Below are 23345 nucleotides of genomic sequence, written 5' to 3'. Positions count from 1 at the left end.
TGCGTCTAAGAATGAAGAGAGAAAAAAATGTCGTTGAGGTTCGTCGATTTTCGTGCTCTGCGAAGTGGTTCGAGTATGCGCGAAAAGCGTGACGATTTATCATACAAGGGAAAGCGCTTTCGCGTGTTTTTTTTTTCCTTCACCGAATTGCATACACATCGCTCGCCAAATGTGATTTATCATGTCGAATCCCTTTCCTGGCGAGCGCTCATAGCCCATCGCAAATAAAAGAAAGGACGATGTTGAGTAATCGTAACTCCGTATTACTGCAACTAAAATAATGGAACTGGGCTCATGCACGATCACTTCGCATAACAAATTTGTCTCATGAAACATCGATTTGTGTCTTATCGAGCAAAATATCCCCGAAGTAATGTGGAACGGAGATTTTTAAATGTTCTCGAAAACAACGAAAATTGAGAGACACCTCACACATTTTTTCTAAAAAAAAAAAGGGTAACAATCTTTTTCAACGAAATCTGCAGAAATAAGTGTCGAGAAAAATCGATACGCAGCCCCGGGAAGATTAGACTGCAACCTGTGAATTCTGCACAAATTTCATTTCATAAATGTAAAATGAGGAATAAATAAAGTGCTGGCAATGATTATTTATAAGAATGTGGGCACACGCGCAGTTTGAGCGACTGAAATGAGCGACCTTTCGTATTCCTATCTCATTTGCAAGGAGCGCGTCGAAGGCGCTGCTAAAATACGATGGTAGCAGAACATTGGCTCGGATAGTACGAAGTTTTGCCGCGGGAGAAGCCCGTGTTAGAGTTCGGTGGCAGCAGGAGCTTGATGAGGTAGTACGCGCGCGGGGACTGATATAGTTGGGAAGATCGTAGTGTTTTCTCGGGGTGACGAGACCAGGACGGCGGTGGTGACGAGGACGGGGACGCCGCCGAAGACGATGACGAGTGGAGGACGACGCGCTGCGAGTGCCGCGCTGGTGGTGGTAGTGGAACTGCAAGTGGGAAAGAGAGGGGATAAATAGGAGGACAGCGGAGCGGCGAGGAGAGGAGAGAGGAAGGGGGAGGTTTAGGAGCGCGACGCCTCGGGAGTACCGCGGCGACGTTGCGTTCACCGCGGCGGGGGTGGGAGTCGAAGTGGTCGCAGGTCGTCGCGTCGCCGGGGAGGGGTGTGATCGTGGTGGGGATAAGTACGAGATTGCCCGTACCCCTTGGCGCGTCCAAAGGGCGAGTATATCTCAAGCGAGAGAGCGCGCAAGCAGTACAACATGTGGGAGACATGCACGTTACTTTATCGCTTTTTTTACCCAAAAGAAATGTATCTCCGGTAGGTTCCGGTACTTTGAGCCCTTCGGGGAATGCATAATTGCGCACACGTCCGTATCCGCGCGTGGAACGAGAGTGATCGGTAAACTGGGAGGGGTCGAACCTATCCACCGTAGGGCTACTCTCGCGGATGCACTCGCGGTGGGGGTTGCGTCGGTGGGCTTGAGGATTCTCATCGTCGTACGTCTCGCCTCGTCCTCGTTCCTTTAGTCCGAGATGGCTATCCCTACTCCTGAAAAACATCGGGTGACGCCGGCGTGCCTTACCAGTACCCCGTCTCACGGACTCGGCTGGCTCTTTCTCTCTTTCTTTCTTTCTCTTTCTCGATCATGCACCGCCGCAGCTCGCTCCGCGACACCGCTCTCACTTTTCCCCATTCTTACGTATGTTGCAGCTCTTGCACGACTGTCGAGCCTCCACCACCACCAGCAAAACCAGCAACATCAGCACGTAACAGGCGGCATCGCTGGATCTCGTGGCGAGGCTGGTGGGGATGTCGCCTCCGGCCCACGGAACCATGGTAGGGAGGACAAAAGCGCCGTAGGGAGGGTAAACCATCGAACTGAACACGAGCGCGGTGGCGTCGGTGGTAACCGTGGAGGTGGACGAGCAAGTGGTGGGGAAGATGCCGGCGATGCTGCGGAGAAGGAGGAGATGCGACCGGCTTCAGAGACTGTCGAGCCGACGGCCGTGTTTGACGTCGCATCCCTCGTCCTTTACGGCTCACGCGCGCTACCCATTACACTTAAAATACTACTCGATCAGTTGTTTAATCAGTTGCCACACGCGAAAGTGACACGTCTACTAGCCGCATTCGGCTGGACCCACGAGGATTACACTAGAGGATACATACTGCAGGTGAGTTCACACGCAAACTAAAACCACCGAAAATAAACTAAAACGAAACAACAACAACAACAACAATACCAACAACATAAACACACGTCGAAATAAACGAAACGTAGGATCCGTGTGTTGTGTGAAAACTCCACTCAGGGTGACTCCAGTTTTCGGAAAATCGATTTTGACAGCGAACGTCAACATCGTCGTGAAGTTCCATTCCCCCTGAAAGCGGTTCACATTCTTGCTCTCTCGCGTAGTTCTCGATTCTTCCAAACGATTCCTCTTTCTCCTCAAAACACTTGATGACAACTTGACAGTTCCCGACTGGCCGATTGACAATTCATTTTTGATCGTGACTAAATCTTCAGCTTTTAAAAGAAATTCGTTCCACCTGACACATTGGAGCTCTTGACAACTGTCAATCGTAAACACGTCGAGTGACAAACCACATTTTCCTCTCTCACACTTCAACCATTGAGCTAGAACTTTCGTTGATTTTCATTTAGTTTTCCATTTTTTTTCGTTTTTCTTTTCGTTCAATCATAAAAAAAAGTGTCATCGCCGGTTATACGCTTGAGTTTACTTACGAGGGGTTGGAAGTCGCGAGGCGACGCGTAACGGAGCGGCACGACGGATGACAGGTGCGCGATAGATTGTCATCCGCGATAGCCGCTACGAGTCCAAGAAGGTTCATACCAGCGTGAAGTACGAATTGAATTAAAAAAAAAAATTTTTAACTCGCACTGCCACTCGTTTTTAACAGTGAAACCGTGACAATTAAAAAAAAAATAATAATATTAATAATAAGTTGATAAATTATTCGTTTAAAATGATCATCGAAAATAATTCGAATTGATAATGAAAAAATAATAATTATAAATGAATCGGAAATGTTTGACATTTTCTTTCGGTTGACATTTGACACGTGCTCTCTCGACGTGCCTTTATCGATATTTTCGCATCGATTCGCGGGAAAGCCACACTCGTGTGTTACAAACTTTGACGACTGGTGAAACAGAACGTCGGAAAAGTGAGAAAGCGATTATTAACTGCCCCAAAATATAATAATGTGTGCGTCCGCAACGTCGTGGAACATGAGTTCGTGGGTGTCTACGTGTATTCCGTGACTTGTAACAAGCTTCTTGACGTCGAAGACTAAAAATAAATATCTCGCGGAACGAACCAAGACGAATACAAGGAACAAGCAAAGTCAAGGAAAGCGAGAGAGAAAGAGCCGGTGAAAAATAGTTGCATTAGTGTTACCCCGACGATCAAGTGCATCGAGTTTCAAGTGAAATATACAAGAGTGTCACAAGGACTCGTAGATTTTAAAAGAAAAGATAAATATTAAAGGAATCAAAGACTGTGCCACTGAATATATTGCGTCGAAAAAAAATTAAAAAACGTTGCTTATACTTCAAAATTTCACAAATAACTATTTACTCAAACGCAATGAAATCTTTTAAATAATAAAACGCAGTGCTATTTGGACTGATTAAATAATTCGGAACGAAGAGTGACGAAAAAAAAAACAAAAAAGTGTTGACAATCTTTGACAATTTAAAAGTGTAATAAAATAAAAAAATATCTTCGTCTGAAAAGAGCACGAACATTCGAAAATCATCGTCCACGTGAGTCGAAATTTGCAAACGTTTGATGAATGATTTCACTAACGCTGCGAGAATAGTTTTGAAAAAACATTGGGCCACGAAAGAAGAGTGAGAAAAGTGAAATTTTGGATTTGCACCACGGTAGAATGATTGCCGTTTTTGTAAACTAAATTATAAAAATCGCGGGGGCAAAAATAATGTCGGGTGAAACGTGTGCTCGCTTCCTCGTGTGCTCGCGTGAGCCAAACCCGGAACTTGTTAAATCCTTTTGCATCGTGTCGCGTGCTCTCTCGTTTACAACGAGTGTAGATCTTGCGGGTTTATTTCACGAATATACAGATATACGGGAATACGGATATATGGGTAGTGCAGAAAAGTCTCATCGAAGAGCGTCGCGTGTAAAATCTGTCAGAGGTATAAATTAGGCGAGAATAAGTTGGACCGATCTTGCGGGGTTTAGTGAAAATCCACAGCTGTAAAAGTAGCGAACGTGGAAGACAAGCTGAGATAAGAAAAAAGCTCGCGTGCGTGGGATATCCCACGATCTTGTATTATGCGCTTTGCATGTATTGGGGGATCATAGAATATTTCGCAAGTCGAGAGACTCGAGCTGAAGGTGGCCCGTAATTATTCATTTCTCCTGACCCCTTAAATACATACATTAACGTGTTTCTTCGCGAGTTTCGATAAGAAAACTTCAATCGAAAAGACAAGAAGAAAGCTCGAAAACAAAAGTTTCAAAAATTTCAATATTTTCATATACTGAATAATCAACAAAAGAGAAAAGTTGCCTAGAACCGAAACGAATCCTTCCTGTTTACATTTTTTCCCTCCCCCCCGCCAACGTCTTCGTCCCATCAGTTTCTGGTGTCCCGACAAAGTACAATTTTCCCAACCGGTTCATCGATCTTCGCTCTCTTTACGATCACATTTTTGATTCGTTCACTTGTTCGTTTCATTCGATGGGAACCAAAATCACCGCATACTGTATACATACACATGCCCAGTGCGTATGTGTACGTGCACCTTCGTATACAAGCCATAGAAAATGGGGAGTATCCGTGTAAACTGAATTGCGCCGACGTTAGCGTGAAATTAAACGTATGGAAAACCGGTTTTAAGACGAGAGATATCTGGGGACAGCTACAACGAAAGAAGTGAACGGAACGGAGAAGAAAGAACGTGCGGATCAGCGACGAGAGACTCATCTCTCGGTGAGCGTTTGAGTCTCCGAGCAAATCAAGAGAATAACCAACCTTCTATGTGCGTGTATTAAGATATACGTATAGTACGTATGAAACCCATGCAGATTGAAATATGTTAAGTAAATACGAGAATTTAATGCAGTGACATTTGATCGTTGACAGTTGGTTGGATCAGTCATCTACAAATAAATAGAGTCAAGATGCTTCAATCGACAATCATGAAGTTACAAAAGAAAAAAACGTTTCGACGCTCGACACTTTGAGGCTGCGGCAAAGAATTTTCAAAAAAGCTTTTCGATTCTTCTTTTTCCCTTGGCATCAATTTTCTTGGGAATTGTTTTGAAGTTTTTTCTTCAAGGACCGAATATCGGAACGCGAATCCTCTGTCAATTTTTTTTGTCCGCGTGATCGAAGATATTCCATTTCCACGAATGGTGAATGACAGAAAGAATGAAAAAAAAAAAAAACAAAAAATTAAAACAAAAAACGCTCTCGTCACGAATATACGCATGAGACTATTACGTTATCGTCGATTAAATCGGATGCAAACGCGCGCGCGGATGTAGAAATATAATTGACACGACCTCGAGGGCCCGCGAGCGGGATCGACGAAACAATTTTTGGGTTTTTTCGTTTTGTCGGCACGAGACACATTGACGTATACTCGGCTAGTTTTGCTTTTTTGTTTTTTTTTTTTTTTTTTTTTATCATGAACGATGACGGATCTTGGACTACAAAGGAATTATACGTTCGGTTCATCAGTCGCGAGCTAGGCTGAATATTTGCTTGGCTCGTTGGGAAAATCCGCGTCGACGGCACAGTCGTTTCGAACATCCGATAAATATTTTTTTATGGTATAAATGAGTTGTTAAAATCTAAGGTCATTCCGAGCGAACGAAGTTTTTGTCCGATGAATTGTTCAGAGCGCATCAAGTTTTAACGACTTATAAATCATTTGATTAACGTCCATGAGAATCACGTGCAAGTTAAGACATAAATATTGAATACTTTCGTTGTATATAGCCGGTCAAAGATTATTAACAATCGATCAAAGATCAAGTCTCTTGAGCATAAACCAATTTTTCAAACGCTTTGCTAAAGATTCCATCAATCAGCGTAGCGCCTTATTAAACATTTAAAATATTGAATTTTTTTCGTCTCACAGTCCTGCCGAAGATCATTAATAACTGTACAATAATCGAGGGAATAAATTCTGCAATAGTTTTTCAACGAATTGTCGAATATTCAATAACTCAAAACGATTTACAGTTCAACCTTTGCCCGGCGCAATTAAGGGGAAAACCATGAATGATCGAGTGCAAATTGAAAACTGTTATTAAAAATCGATTTTTTGACGCTTCGTCAAATATATTTCATGTTTTCACACGGGAGCGCACGGGATGCTCGCGCTCGAACGTACATTAAAATTCGCATACTCGAGCACAGCCATCTCGTGAAAAATCGACAGAAAAAGAAGTTTCTCTTCCGCGCGTAGACGTTCCACGCTATAAAGTTCATCGTCAAATAATACGGTGTATGCAAAATAAGTCAAAAAAAAAAAAAAGTCAATGGAATGAGCACTTTATACGTTGTTTCGCAACAGTAAAATCCCGCGAGTTTCACTCGCGTTTTGCATTCATGCACAGTTCGAACATTCGCACACCGAAATTTCTGTCGATCTGTCTCCCAAACGACTTTATATACATGAGAATTATAACCGTGGGTATAAGAAAATTGTGAAATGGAGAGGAAACCGTTAAATATTGAATACGATGTAAAACGATTAGGGAGCCCGGGGTTCGGCAAATACTCGTTTGAGTGATTCGCAAATATCAATCATTCAAGAGCTTGCCCGAGAAAGCTCAACACTTAGTATGATCGAGATTTTTCGAGTCGTCTTCGAGCATGAACCGCGGTTGTTTCAACTGTAAATTTGGAAAGTCCAGCCGCCATTCGAATTGATTTTTATTTATTTCTTTCAATAAGTCTTCCGTCCGTTGCTACGAAGTTCGAGGCGTCGCGAATACGAAAATCGCAGATATTGACAAAAACGACTTTCCCAGAGCCCCGTGCACGATGATCCAAAATCCTCAGTTACCGGTCTCACTTAAGAAAATACAAAAGAATGTGCAGAGGATCGACCATTGTTCGAGAATCGCCAAGCACGAACTACAGAACTCTGCATCCTTCCGTTTCTCTCTCATTCTTACCATTTTTCTTTCTCCACGAGCTCACGCACACACGACAAAATCAGACGAGCATAAGCGCGTCGATAGCCTAAAATTAGAGATTTACGTGCAACCGTTGCGACGGGGGTTCTCTGGATATATACACAGTTTTCGAGGCCCTCTCGCACTTAACACAAAGTTGCGGAAATAACCTTTTCTCTTGGTAGGATATTTGTACGTTGCGTTGAACACGCGACTCACGAAATTTTGACAATCGTTTGAGCCTGTTCGATTTACAGAATATTTTCATTTCAAATTCATAGAAATGAGAAAAAATTCGTCTTTCCTGGAGGTCGAAAACTAAAATCGAAATACCAAAATAACTTAATTTTATTCCTAAAATAATTCAAAAGGCATTTCATTATTACTCGCTCGAGCAACGATTTTTTTCACTTTTCCAACGATGAAACGACACCGAGCTCCATGAAGTACGAGACTAAATGTTCCGCGTTTCATACGATGACTTGCTAATTGGTTTTCGTTCTTCCGACCGTTATAATCAAAGCCATGGTGTATCTGTGAGTTCACATATTTATCCACGTACCAACGTCAGTGTGAATTCGCCCTACAAAACCGACGTTCTAGCTCGAGGGGTTTGAGCCAATTGCAGAGAATGGATCAAAATGTCTTGACGCAAAAAAGGTTGATCGTAGATTCTCGTTTCTCCCTTTTTGTGAATTGAACGAGCACTCGATATGCGCTCTTTACAGAAAATTTTCTATGAAGATTTTCAAATATCGATATGGAAAGATTTTTAATTTATATAGATAAAATGGATTTGACACTTGGGGGCATTGGAACGAAAAACTGGCAGTTTCCATTCTTCCGTCGGTGAACCGACATTTTTTTCTACTACCGCTGTGACTTATTTCCGAAAAATCCAAAGCAAGCAACACTTTTGAACAAATTCTTGAATTCATCTTAAAATGTTCTCAGAATTCATGACTCTTGTACAGCGAAAGCTAATTTCGTTGATTTTATGGTCTCTTTGAGGTACTGTTTCCAGGGAAGCTGCCACTTTCGCAGTAGGTTCAATTGAATTTATTGAATAAAAACTCAAAGTCTGGAAGCGACTCGTTTGGCGATATTTCTTCCTCTCGCACCTTCCGATATTCCGAAAATAATAAAAACACGAAGAGTAAAAATATACGAACTAATATCCGATCGTGAGAAAATTGTGCCAAAGTTTTTTCTCCTGGTTTTGTTGTAAGATTTGTACCGTAGGCCGTTCAGGAAGAGAGCAGCAGGTTGAGTTCACTCGTTATTTTGTTTGAAGTAGGGTCTTCTCTCTCATCGAGGAAGAGACAAAAAATTGTTACATATTCATGGATGCGTGCGTGGCGTATGCATAGGATGAAACGAGAGTCCGAACGCGCAGCCTGAGAGTCCCATCCGGTTCGAATGAATTTTGATTTATTTCTCGATGCCAGCAGCACGGAGGGCCTCGACGACAAGCGCCGCGAAAGCTCGGGAAAAAATCGGCACGTCGTGCATGTGCTGTTTAAATCATAAACGCATTTTTATTATTTTTATTTTAAAAGACAAATTTTCTCATTGCCGATAAATATAATAGCGCGCGCGCTCACTGTCGCTTATATCTGGACGTCTTAACGAGTCGTTTGGTCGTTAACGAGGTCCATCGATGAAGAAAAAAGATTGTACCGAGAGTACGACGCAAGGAAGGATAGAAAAGAAGACGCAGAAAAAGATTACGATGCTAGAAGAGGTCGCGAGCTCGAAACATTTATACGTACATGTATACTATAGCGCGATGTACAGAACGAAAGAACGCCCGTGTGTGACTGCAATCCAATTTAAAAGCGGATACAATCCAACTTTGAGATCTTCACGATTTCTACACACGAGAGAAATAAGACTGTGAGAGATACGCCGAGCGTGAAATCATATGCGGTGTCCAGTCACGGATGGCACCTTCGATTGCCTTCTTCTTACCTTTTATTTCTTTTTCACCCAAGCTCCTCGAGCTTATTTATCCCAGGGTCTCTCATTTTTTTAACGCCTCAAATTCGTACAACACACAATCAACACTTATGAAACTACAAACAATTCGAGTCCTCGCAGCGTGAGATGTTTCCAGTAATTCGATCGAGTGTGTTTCGTTGATCGATCAACTTTTCACACTGCGACAATTCATCGCATCTTAGCTCGTAAAATTTCGACTCCGAAATTAGGATTGTACTCTTTTTGAAATTCGAGGAGTTTTTTAAATAAATTACACACTCGTGGAGCTCAACATAGTTGCAGCATTTATCAGTATATATAAATGTCAAATTTTCAATGTTTTTCGTACCAAAATTTCAAACCCCCCAGTCGAAACTATTCCTAGTTCCAATTTGTGCTTAACGATCGAAAAAATCGTCTTCTTTGGAACTTTTATTGCCAATTATTGGTGATATTGAACGTTCTTAATGAAAAGATTCGTGCGGGGAGTCGCGTACGAAGAACGAGGAAGCTACCGCTCGATGGCGCCACACGACGCGTGACGGCGCGATCCTCCACGTTCCAAGTCTGCTCACAACTTACTGTAACCACTACTACTGTTGCTGCGTGTGCGCGCCTAGGAAAAGAAAGAAAAAGAGGGGATGAAAGAGGGAGTGATTCTTGCACAGGTGAAGGCGGCTTCGTTCAGGTGTTCGTAACAATGAGCGGTGGGAGGGAAGAGGTGGGGAACACATGCAAGTTATTCATACAGATGTGGAAAAAATGGTCGAAATAAACCTTTTTAAATGAAGTTTCGAAGCGATCGCTTGCGTATCAATATTATTGAAAAAATGTTTTTTATGCCGTAGCTTTGAACGGAGTTTGACGTTGGTGAAAAATTTGCAAATTCAGTGAATATCAGACTCTCTGGTAAACGAGTTTGACTTCGAGCCAAATTGAGATGGAAAATTTCGATGAATTATTTTAAATAATAATCTCTCGATCTACTTATTGCTTTCGCTGCAATTAATTTCAAATTTATACGAATTTTCAGTGAATACATTCTCCAAATAAATTTTTGCCGACTCATCAAATTAAATTGAGGCGCGCAGTACTAAAAATCTTTGAATCTACTTTCGTTCTAGTGTCCTCAATATTTACAGGTAAATAAATTTATGCGCGCAAATAGACATATGGACATATAAATATTGATGTAGCCAGGTCACGTTTATCCGCTTTCCTCCGTATTATAACTCGTTCTCCAGTTATTCGAGCTTGAATTCTGCGAGAGATGCCGGAAAAGGCGAGGAAATCGAGGAGAGTCACGAATAACGTTCGCCAGACACGCGACGACCCCCGCGTTTCTCGTATTATCGAACGAATGTGCGAGTGTGCACACTGCGTTTCGTCACAGATTCATCACTTCGAGTGGCATATACGTATCATTCCGCAAACCGGAAGTTTTCCATCACAGGTGCGACGAGAAAGGTTCTAATTACGAATAGGCGAATTATGTGAATTCATTTTTATTGATTTTCTCAATTTTTTAACAGAGTTCGTGCGACCGTAATCGATAGAATTGAAGAAAAAGACTGAGTGCGTACGTTATTGGAATCGCTGTTGATTCGGTCGGATTTTCGAACGGGAGTGCTCGCGTCTATTCATCAATTTCACGAATCGATTAGCGCTGTTTTTGAAAAACGAAGGGAACAGCAATCTTGCATTCAAATAATTGCTGGCGCGTTAGGAACGAAGCATCGTGAATCGTCCGATATAATAAATCGTGAAAAAAACTAAATTACTCTTTCAAGATTGATTACTATTCTGAAAACTAAAATAATTGTGAGAGTCCGATGTATATTTAAACCGCTTAATTTGCAGCTTTCGAAGTAATTGGAATTAGAGGAATTTTTGTTTCCACGTGTAAAAAACGGTATCCAGTATTACGTGCTCCCGGTATTATAGTAATAGACGGTCTAAACGTCGAAAAGTAATATTTTGACGATTTTCACCAGGTCCGAATGCTAATAATCACAATTATACATCATTCCGAAAGGTTGAGTAAGAGATTCCTGGCGTCACAGGTGCGCCTCACCTCTCCGAGGCAAAAGGGTTCGCACGGTCCGGGAGATCGGTAATAACGAGAACGGGGAGCGAAGAGAGAGAAACGAGAGCACGAGATGGGAAAGAAGGGAAGAAAAGAGCAGCTAAATAAGCTAGATATACATTAGCGAGGCGGGGCTTTAGAGAGGGATCCGGCAAAACGCGAGAAAATCGCGGAGGAGAAAGAAAAAACGGAGGTGAAGGGGGTGTTAGGAGAGCGAGGAATGAAGTCGAGACACGCGACTCCCGATGGCTTCGTGACTCTCTCATCGAAACAAATCGGGAGAGCGGCGGAGGATGAGAAACCCTCGCCGGACTTTCTTGTCCAGAGAATTTTGTCTCAGCAAAGTGTGCTCCCGCAAGAATGGGAGAGGATCGAGCCTTTTTTATATTTTTCTCGTTCCGGCTCTCGGCGCCGTTTCTCTATCCTTCTTCCTTCGCCTCGTTCTCCCCTCTCTTTTGTTTCTTTCTTTTCGTCGCGTTCTTCTTTTTTTTTATCTCTCCCTATCTCCGTCATTTTGCCTTGTCCGAGTTCTCTCACGATCCTCGTGAACCTCCAAACTCGGCCCGCACTTCATCTCTCGCTGCGTTATGTACGCTCGTGTCTCGGTGATGTGTGGTAGCGCGCGACCCGAATTCCATCGCGCCCTGAGTGTGCAAATGCCGCATTGCACGTGAAGAATGCCAAGAGGAGGCATCAAAAGTCTTCGCGTTCAGGAAGAGATTCGTTCTATTCATTTTTTTTCGTATTTCCTCGAAATCGAACTTAAATGTAAAAAAAAAAACAAAAAAACAAAACTGAAATTTTTAAAAAACGATTAGTCGAGCAAACGAATAGACCCATAAACTCCGTCTAAGCATGCGTGTCAACGCACAACCACAGAATAGAGTGGAATTATTTATAGCATGCAGAAGGAGCTTTACTGGATGATGCTCGCGTGCGAGATTGAAAATGCGAGTCCCACGGTGGTCTTCTTTCTCTGATTCGAGTGAGCGAGACGGCCCGGTAGCCTTTGCATTCTCAGACCCCGGCAGTTTAGGTCCCAACGTTTCTTTTATGTAACGACGAAGATGACGAGAGAATGAGATGAAACGAAATGACGGAGAGAAGCCGAGTGTTTAACGGGGACGCTCTGCCGTTCGCGGAATCCGCGTGTACTTCTTTCGATTTTCTTGTTCATCGCTTCGCGTCCCTTTTATCTTGTGTGTTTGAAAAAAATATTCATAGATCTCGGGCGTCACGCAGCTCGCGAAGCGATCGAGAGCAACGGTTTTCGATAAGGTTATACTGTTCTCGTATGCGCGAGGCCAAATTCCCTTCGCGGGAGATTTTCACTCTGAGAAATATTGGAATGAGTGGAAAAAAATTTTTTGGAAGTAGAGAGCAAAATCGGGCTTGAGAGAGGGCGATTAAATGGTAGAGAATGAAGATTTACTTAATGGACGGTCAAGTAGCAACGGCTACTCCGCTTTTATAGCGCATATACGTATACATAATGTGGCAAGGGTCCACCAACGATGGATGATACTCCGTGTTACTCCGGGGGTCCCTCTATGACGGGTATATATAGCTAATCTCGAGGCCTGTACTTAAATCCATCGAGGGGGAGCCGCTCGTCTCAGCTCCCGCTGTTGCTGCTGTTTCCTTGCGCCCCTCGTGTTATATTCTCTCGCTTCTACGATCCTAGGAGGTTAGATACGGACCCGCTTGTATCGACCCTGCTCGGTAACATCACCTTTGGCTTCGACAGTTCTGCTTCTTCTTTCTCTCCATCGTTTTTCTTTATTTTCAACGTCCCTCGTTTCTTTTCCATCATCTTCGTGCTGCTTCTATTAGTCTTGTTGCATTCCATTCACGGAAGCGCATTACGAGGCAACTCTGACCTTACCGCGGCCTTGCTTTTCCCTCACAGTGTCGATGGACAAGCGCGACAGAAGAAGCCGACGGAGGAGTAGCTTGGGTAGCGTAGTTTATCGCCGTGCGTGTATAAAGTGCTATAAATCCTAGGGATGTGCCTTCGTTTATTGACCAAAAATTTTACTGGATAATAAAGAATTGATCCTAATTGTCCGGCTACTTTTATCGCATATAATTCAGCATAAATAGCTCGTGCATTCAATTTTAGCTTTTTTTCGACTCCTTTTTTCTAGCCTCGTTCCATTTCCCTTCGATAACTATTAAACAAAGTGGAGAAAGACGTCAAAGTAGTCGGTATCCATCTATAAATTGCTGCCGGATCGTTAGAGCCATGCGCGCTTGTAACTATGAAGATTTACCAAAGTGTTTGCCATCGTTGGATATACATATACGCAGGCATATATAGATACGTGGCGAAAACGTCGTGGAGCATCGTTGTCGAACGAGCGGCCGCACCGGGCGGTCTTCTCTTAATCCGCTGAGGAAATATACACTGGGACGCGAAAAGCGTCGCGGAGCTTGGCCACGCGTCCTGCGTTACGTCCGACTACGTTTGGTATGCATAAATATACAAAAGTCTCTGCGGAGCGAGCTCTCTCGCGAGTCAAGGCAAGGGGGACGACGACGCGGATAATCGAGAGATATTCAGGAACGAATGAAAGAGATGGAGAGACAGAATGCAAAAGAGATAGAGACAAACTGACAGAAAATGTATACGCCGTCACCCTAAATTTATAAGAAACTCGTCTCTAACTTTTCCTGCCCGTTGAACGAAAACGGTGCGCGGAAGACCATTGCTCAATTTCGAAACTGGATCGACCCTGCGGATTATTTTAATCCGCCTCGCACGCACACGTGTCTGTTATATCCTATCCATGAACACAAAGTACACTCTAAGATCACAAACTGTAGTACGTGGTTTACGTTATATATCAACGAGGTGTGGCGAGATAAACTTGAGGGCGACGAGTGATCTTTCGAAAAAACATCCTTTTTTCTCATTCAGACACTGCGTCGATCGTATAACATTTTTTTTAGCATTCGGTATCCAAGAATTTTCTATAATTCCACTTTTAAATTAGTTCCGTTCGCTTACCTGATAGTTCATAATCAGAAATGTCCGATTCAACATCACGTTCGATGATTTTGAGTTGGCAATTCAAGGTTTTGAACTTGTGATGAATGTAACTAGATTTTACACACTCATTGGCGCCACAATTTTCTAATGGACTCATTACCCAACGTTTTTTTTTGTTTTCTAATGATTCCAGGACTCGCAAAATCCCGCTGGCCCAAACCCCGGCCCTCTACTGGACCGATGGAGCATTTGTTCGGCTGAGGAGGAACCGCTGGTATTACAGCAGTTCCTCAGATTCCCCGAGACGCGTCCGTTCGTGCAGCAACTGCTGCTGGCTACCGGTACGCCAGCGTCGGATGCTATGTCACCTAGCAGACGACCTTCACCGCCTACTATGCCGCTTGCCCATTTGCCACCATCTTTGCATATGCTACACTGCCGTTTGCCAGGTTCGCGATTGCCACCACCTTTGCCACCTCCACCGCCTCCACTATCGTCGCAGCAGTCACAATCTTCGTCCTCGTCGTCGGTATCGCATCCTTCCATGTCACCGTCCGCTTCAAAGCATCATTACACTTCGACCACGATTAATTCCGCATCGAATTGCGTGACATCGAATTCGACGCCGCACGTTAGTCTCGAAAACACGAACAATCTACATTTAACTGTATCACCACTCAATCGACTGCAAAGCATGCAACCATTTGATTTTCGTGAACTTGGTAGCTTAGGCTTGCCGGGATTCCCGTTGCCGCCGCATTCTCTCGATCAGTTTATGCAGAGTCAGAGAAAATCCATGAGGAATTTCCCCCAGAGCCCGCAGAGCCCTCCGCACCATGGTTCCTCGCAATTGAGGCCACCGATGCCCGTGGCGCCAATATCAGCTTCGGCATTGGCATTCGGACATCCGCTCGCCGTAGCTGGTTCCTCGGGTGCTCTACCGCCAAATTTTCCAGCTCATTTTTCTCATCCAGCAATGGCGAAATTGAGCGGAAACGCTGCAGCCGGTTTGGCCAGTATGGCTGGTGCTATCGGAGATGGGCATAGCGTGGGGGAAAAGAGTAGCGAGTTTGGTAGCGAGGAAGACGACGACGATGACGAAAACTCCGGCAGTGCACTGAACCTTAGTCGTCGGGATTCTTCGACGAAACACCAGCAGCAACAACCCCAACAGCAACACACAGACAAGCAACGGCTACGTCCGCTGTCATTGCAAGGCGCAGCAGCTCCACTTGGGAGACCACCAGGATTGCCAGGACGGAAATCACACTCACCCGGTAAGCGTAGCCAGTGGGGCACAACGTCAACGTTGCCACCGAACCTGGGCACGCCTTTTATCAATCCCACTACGGGGAAGAAAAGAGTACAATGCAACGTTTGCATGAAGACATTCTGCGACAAGGGAGCATTGAAGATTCACTTCAGTGCTGTTCATCTCCGTGAGATGCATCAATGCACTGTTAAAGGTTGCAACACAAAGTTCAGCTCAAGACGATCGAGAAATCGTCACAGCGCTAATCCAAATCCGAAATTACATTCGCCGCATTTACGACGAAAAATATCTCCGCACGACGGTAGATCATCGATGGCCCACGCTCTCGTCCTGCCACAGCAGATGGGTCTGCCCGTGCCCCCGAGCGGATTGAATCATCTGCCGTTTGGCTCGTTTCCACTTCTCACTCCACCACCGGATCTTCGTTCACCAGCATCACTGTGCGCCCTTGATTTTAAGCATCTTGACTTATCGTCGACGCAGAGCCAACCGATGTCTTACGACGAGGCTATCCATCAACGAATGATAACGACAACGGCGGCAACGACGACGGCTCACAGCACAATACCGATGTCTCTGTACACTTCGTCGACTCCGACAACTACGAACAGTCAATTGAAAGGACCACCCAGCACTACCAGCACGGCAGGTGCGTCGCCATCCTCGCAAACACCATCGATAATACTCGAGGGCGAGGAGGATGACGACGACGATGACGAGGATGACGACGAAGAAGGTATCGTGATAGTCGGCGATGAGATGAACCTTTCAACTATCGGGCGTACAATTAGGGATGACGACGAACAAACAGTGCCCTACAGCCTTGCCAAGAGACCAAAATTATCGCACGACGGAGCCGACGAAGATCTCATGAGCAACGCAGACAGCATGGACGACACCGACTCGATAAGCACCGTCGATCAACAATCCGTATCTTTCAACGCGCATAGAGCATCAAACTCATCGTTCAATACTCGCAGCGTTCACAAGAGAAAGTCACAACGCCCGACGCGATGCGCTATGCCAACGGAAGCAAACATGTCTTCGACTGACGGTGATTCATCGAACGACGGTGTGTTCCAGGATCAACCGGAGGACATGTCGATGTCGAGACTCGAGGCTGAGCAACGGAAAAACGGTACCCCGTCACCGAGGAGTCTGCAGCACGAGGGTGACTCCGTCTCACGGTCACCCACCGTAAGGGAACGTGAAAGAAAGGAGACCAATTCAGCAAATGTTACGTGTCAAGATAAAAAAACTGGCAAAAATCATAAAGATGAACAAGAAGATCAAGAAGAACCACGAGATTTGAGTTCGCGCGCAAACAATTCGACGAGATCGCCCAAAATAGCTCATAGTCCGGAGTCGAAAAAAGTGAGTTCAACGGTTGACAGCTCATCGCCATCGGACCCCGACGCGCCTTACCGTTCCGAAGCACCGACGTGTCTCGCCTTGAGCGATAGCGAAAAACTTCTGCAGCGTCGTAAATCACGACGCTCCGTTGATTCCGCTCCAAAAAACATACGCGATGCTGATAAATTGATGGACCGACTGTCATCCAGTAACGAAGATGGGCCTAGGAGACAGGGGAGAGAGGAGACACTGGCGAGAGAAGCGGAAGCGGCGACGTACGAGGAAGTACGAAAAACTGCAGCGGCAATGGCAGCGGTAACGGCAATGGCGGTTGGTGAATCAGCGTTGATGGCAGCGTCGGCCGCAATCATGAAGAAAGAGGTGATCGAGGATGAGGGCGAGGACGAGGATGACGATGAGGTGGAACGTTTGGGACGAAAGGACGAAGGACGTCTTGAAAATCGTGAAGGTGAGCGTCCCGATGTATCACCCTCCCGTGTAACTACGAGCTCGATCGGCGGCATAATAACTCACGCTAAAGACGAACTCGAGTCCCACGAGTCCTCGAATGCTTTGCGTCAACTCGAGTCCTTGTCGCAGGGTCACACGATGACGATGACGACAACGAGATCGATCCCGTTCAAGGCGGGAACGGACAGAGGCTGCATCATAGAAGACGGCGCAGAAGAAGCAGCAGTAACAGCAGCAACGGAGGTGTCAGCAGGTCTGATCAGCATCCCCAGCAGCCGCACAATCGACACGAGGCCAGCATCGAGGCATGGCAGAATCTCTATCAGCCCAATCAGCACTTCCGTCAGCCCTACCTTGATCCAGGACAACAGCAGCGCCAACATCATCATCAACAACAACAACAACAACAACAACAACAACAACAACAACAACAGCATCCTCAACAAATACTCTCGTGGCTCTCGTTCATGCAGCGTTTCGCCCTCGACAACGGATATGGATACGGACAATAGTCTGATTACTTATGCGCGCTTTGAGAACGGCGGTTTCGTCAGCACTCAGGAAGTACCGTTGGACCGTGAAAATCCACGTCGTTGTACGGCTTGCGGCAAAGTTTTTCAAAATCACTTTGGCGTCAAGACCCACTATCAGAATGTTCATCTCAAGCTGATGCATCGTTGCAGCGTTGAAGGCTGCAACGCAGCTTTCCCATCTAAAAGATCGCGGGATCGGCACTCGGCGAATCTGAATCTCCACAGAAAATTGTTGTCTACCACCTCGAGTCCGCCCCTGTCGTCAAGTCTGCCGGCCAGTCTTTCACCTCGAATGGACGATAACTCAGCGAGCATTAATCCTTTGTTGCACAATGATCTTTTAGCCAGATGGTACGCCGATTCTGCAATGAGTGGACTCAACTATCCTCTGGGTTCGGTTGATCTGGCAGCCAGGATTCCACCTCCCCATCTTCTGATGCCACCTCACTTGGGCGCAGGCTTTCCAGGACTGTCCTCGTTCGCGAGCCATCTCGTTGGGCTCAACGGTCTCACGCAGCAGCGTCTCAACCAATTGAATCACTTAACGAGGATGAGTCACGAGCGTTTAACCGAAGATTCCCAAATGAGTCGCAACGAGGTGTCACCGGTCTCGTCGCCAAATACTTTTGACGAACGACACGAGGACGACGGGGTCAGATGCACTATTCCTGGATGCGATCGTATTTTCGGATCAAGAGCTGTCAGGGATGCACATTCGCGAGATCCTCAGGCTCATAGAGACTTGACAATCATGTCGAGTAGTATCTCGTGACCGGTATTTTACGATCGGATTAATGATTATCACTACTTCGGAACGGCTGTGAAACGCCGAGCCTGTGATGCCAAATTCTCGTATGAGTGAACTTACAAATTCTCCAGTGAATCGATGCGAAACTATCGCAATGGAAGAGTAGAAATAATTCACTGCAATTAACTCGACATCCTCGCTTGAGACGGCCAATGTTCCGACGATTCATTTCTCTTTCTCCGTCTCTTTTATCGGGTAAGAATTTCGCGTCGTGAATAATGTTGGACAACCGTGATTAGTGCTGGATACGGCAGTATTAAAATCGGAACACGAAGGAAGTAAATAAAAAATCAAACGCGCTAATGATTCGTGTTTCGCGTAACCGGTGAAAAAAAAAAAAAAACAAACAAACAAACAAACAAGAAAAAAAACGAATGATTATTGCCGGAACGAAATTTTATCGTCGTTGTGATTATTACGTACGATTAGTTGAGTACGCATTAAAACTATTTAATCATTAATCATTCTCTGGTATCGCTGTATATACCTACTATCGATGTATTCGGGTAATTAATTGAAATGTAGACTGGAAACGATTTTACGTCGACACGAAGAGGAAATAATCGAGCAAAGTCGCTGACCAGCTCAGTCCGCGACCGTTTTGTAAAATTGAGCGCAATAAAAGAAGGCAACTGAAGAAATTAGCCAGAGTAGAGAGAAAAAAATGAAAGAGGTGCGAAGGAATAAATATAAATGGCAGCTAGTAGAAGAAAATTTGCAATAAATAAAACGAGAAGAGTTTATTGAACAAAATCAATAGCTAACGACGTATCTGCTCGTAACAGAAATCGGGCATTGTCAAGGAATTGGAAACTCACGCTGTCTAAATCACACTGTTCGTCGTAAAATAAGAAAAAAAAAACTACGACGTAGATTTATAAACGAAAATTCAAGACGATGAGGGATGGAGGAGCATAGATAGATTTTATTTATTTGTTTCCTAGGGAATCCTATAAACGTTACTCTGTAATGGCGGCCAGTAGCGGAACTGCCGTGTGAAAACTTCCTCCTTTTTAGAATTAAACGAATCGTGTGACGTCTTGAAGCAATCGAGTGTTAAGGGTGTTTTTGGTAAGTGAACTAAGGAGGATAAAACGATTTGAAAAAAAAATAATAATAATAATAATTGAAAAATGAATTTAACATAAAATAACGTTAAATATAAATTGTGAAGATTTTTGACGCAGCCGAACGACCTTCGGTTTGTCTCCGAAATCTCGATGTTGCAGTGCTTCATATCTCATGCGCATAGACCGAATCGAGAATCTCTGTCTCTCTTTGTTTCACTCGATACTCATTATTATTATTTTATTAATATTATTATTATCATTACTATTATTATCTTTATCATCAATACTATTATTATTATTAATATTATTACTATTTTTTTAATTATTTTTCAACAAATGAAAGATTCTCGGTGATATCATGCGCATAACAAACATCCCCACGACCTTTGTGGAATCATCCAATTATTACGTCTCTCGCACTCGGCAACGTAACAGTCGCTTCTGTCTAATTCACCACTTTTGTTGTTGTACATACAATTTCATGACATTTGTGTTTTTTTTTTTTTTTTCCAACTATTCGGCTAAACATCACTTGAGCCACATGGGCTCTGTGACTCTCGAACACATTTAAAAAGCCACAAAAACCCACATACACACGGGAAACACTCGATCTATCGTTATGCTCGTCAAGAAGAGAAAAATGAATAAACCTTTTTCTACATGCATGTGTCGTTATATCCTTTGCTAAAGGTCACACACTCGCTTCGCATACGACAACTAAAAGGATGACGAAAGCACGATCAACCGAAAATACGACCACGTAATCCTATAAGTTAAATAAATGAAAAACGAAAAAAAATGTGACGTATTTGAAAGGAATGTGTAATCCAGCGAAAATAATATTGTGTGAAAAAATGATAAACGAGAGGTGAGGAAAACGATATACGAAGGAAAAAAGGTTTACAACTGTAATTATGTATAATACTGGACGGTATGATGTATATTATAGAATCGATTATAAAGAATCACACCACTCATCATTAATGAAAATAAAAAGTACCTATATATGAAACTTAATGGAAAAATTAATCTGTGTGTCCACTATTTATTTTCCCTAAATCGTTTTATTTTTTTCAAGCTTCGCAATTATTCAACGAAATGGAAAATTTCAAAGATTACTCGCACTTAGGTTCGTGAAAATCTATCATTTTTTTTCCTCTACAAAAATGTCTCAACTTCTGTTTATTTTTTTGAAATTTTAAAAAATTAGTTTATTCTTGATTTTCGGATCCGTGCACACCCTCAGGCCCAACAATTTAATTCATCTCTTCAATGCTCCATTCGTCTCACAGTGTCTCGTACTTAAAAGTGCTCACAGAGACGAACACGCGGCCACTCGGGAATCAAAGCGCCCACGCAGTGGACCAAAAAAAAAGAAAAGGAAAAAAGAAACGTTGGTGAAGAAGCGAGAGGGTTTGGAGAGAACGATGCGCGAGTTTTGCCCCGCCCATGTGCTTGCCGAGCCCTGGGGTTTCGTCCTCGTTCCGACACGACGAGGATGGACCGAAATCTCAAACGAAATGAGAAACACCCGCTCGTTTATCAGTGAATCTCACTTCTCGCGGTTGCCCGAGAGAGACCGAGCGAGAGACCCGTTTTTTCTTCTACGTCCCGAATCTTTTTCCTTTGTTTTCTCAAACTCGTAGACTGAGTGCGAGAATGTAAAAGGCCACGCGCCCACGCCTACCGCCGATCTCGATGAGCGAGAAATAATGAGATCGAACATTTTGTACTCACTACAGTTGAGAGCGTTTTGTGTTTATAGCGCGTAGCAGCTGAGAAGAGAATTGTTTGGTTTTCTTGCCTTTTCATTTACAGTCGTCTTTTTTTAGAGCCGTGAGTATTCTTACGTTTTTCAAAATCTCTTTCCGTTGGAATCACGATTCCGGAAAGAAAAAATATTTCTGTTTCTTTCTCAACCTTATCGTTATTGCTAGACTTCCAAAGTGATTCGAGCATTAGGCATCGGCAAAACGTTCAGACGATGTTTCACTACAAACTAGTAATACTATTTCACTGAGAAAAAAATTTGGTTAAATCACTTGAAAAATGTTCAATTCAACTAAAATATTTAGTCCCATACGCACGACAAAATATTTATTAAATTTCACAAAATATTTAGATAATGATTCAAATAGATAACGATTTGAATTAACAAAATTAAGAGTTATATGAAGATATTTGGGTTACTCTAACATTATATTTTGTTGCTACGAAAATAATTGTATATTGAATCTCCGTAGACTTTGTTGTAGTAAGAAAACATTCAGCTGAATTAATAAAATGATATGCCATTCAAACAAACATTTTATCTCTGTTAACCAAAAATCTACAGTCCTTATCTAAAGATAAAATCAAAGTGACAAAATATATATTTACTATAAAAAAGGATCCTGTCATACAGCCTGAAAATACTGTTAATCGAATTACCATGATACCATATTTCTGATCACTTTTCAAGAGCGATTTCAAACTCTGATATACGTTTTGCAAACAACATGTCAAATGGGCAAAGTGCAAGGCTTTTACATTTGACATGAGACCTCATAAAGTAGAGGACTTGTGCTCCTTTATCTGAGGAGGAGAATGGAAAGATTGGAAGTCTTATAGGCGTACGGGTGGTGCTCCGCTGGCGCGAAAGCGCTCCATCCGTAGCCCTCTAGCGGATTTCTGCCACACTAGAATTCGTACTAGGCTATGCCGTTACAATTTACTGTTAAGGATGAAAAAAATAACTATTTATCCCAACAAAAATTTTGTTAGGTAGTTACAAAAATAATAGCTATTCTGAACTAAATCATTGACAAATTAATGGAGCTCTTATCCATGCTAGAAAATTCATATGGACTAATTATCTGTTTAATTATTCAACGCGCTTAGTTTCTGGATTTGAAAATAAAGTAGATGTAAACACTTTTCAAAGTATTATCAATGAATTCGAGTAACAAAAATAACTATTCGTTTTAACAAGAATTTTGTTTCGTGATCACGAAACTTAGGAATACATATGAAAAAAGTTTTTCGTATGACAATTGAAATGAAAAAAATCAACTATTTGATCAGGCAGAAATTTAGTTAGTTAAAAAATAAGTAAATCCGTTTAACTAAATTATACACAAAATATACTGAGCTTTCTTTCGAGGCAGACATCTGTACAGACAATTGATTTGGTTCGTTATCGATAAAATTTAGTTAAGCCGCACGAAGAAAAAATCTGACTATCAAAATTATTTGTTATTTTCCACAAATCATGTTGGCTAATATAATAATACATTTCGACAAATTTTGGGTTATATTGAACTGACCAGTATAATTCGATTTACAAAATATTTATCATTCTTAACAAAACCGTTTAGATACATCAGTACTTCAAATTCAAATAAAAATATCATAAAAGTGTATGTGAATTGAGTAAAAATAAACAAATATTTTGAGTTCTTCGAACAAAAGATTTGGTTTCACCCGTTTAGTTAATTCACATAAACAAAAACTTACTTAGTGATTCGGTTAAATGAACTATTTCTTATTTATCGTAAGCGGATGTTAGTTAAATCAAGCAACAAAAATATCAACTAAAGACATTTAGTTGTTACAACGATTTTTTTTTCTCAGTGTT

General features: G+C 43.0%; 1 protein-coding gene across 1 annotated transcript in view; it reads left to right on the top strand.

The window, feature by feature from the left end:
• LOC122412126 (uncharacterized) overlaps window positions 1–20758 on the top strand; it is a 234239-nt gene extending 213481 nt beyond the window's left edge. Inside the window, exons 4-5 of the mRNA XM_043421449.1 lie at window positions 1690–2153; window positions 14415–20758. Coding sequence (XP_043277384.1) covers window positions 1690–2153; window positions 14415–18623 — 4673 coding nt within the window. The 3' untranslated portion in view covers window positions 18624–20758. The remainder of the gene's footprint in view (window positions 1–1689; window positions 2154–14414) is intronic.
• The last annotated feature ends 2587 nt before the right edge of the window (window positions 20759–23345 follow it).

This window comes from Venturia canescens, chromosome 6 (assembly GCF_019457755.1).
Source record: "Venturia canescens isolate UGA chromosome 6, ASM1945775v1, whole genome shotgun sequence".
In the NCBI taxonomy this organism is placed as follows: domain Eukaryota; kingdom Metazoa; phylum Arthropoda; class Insecta; order Hymenoptera; family Ichneumonidae; genus Venturia; species Venturia canescens.
The sequence above is the reverse complement of the archived record's forward strand: the minus strand, read 5'-3'. Positions and strand labels throughout refer to the sequence as shown.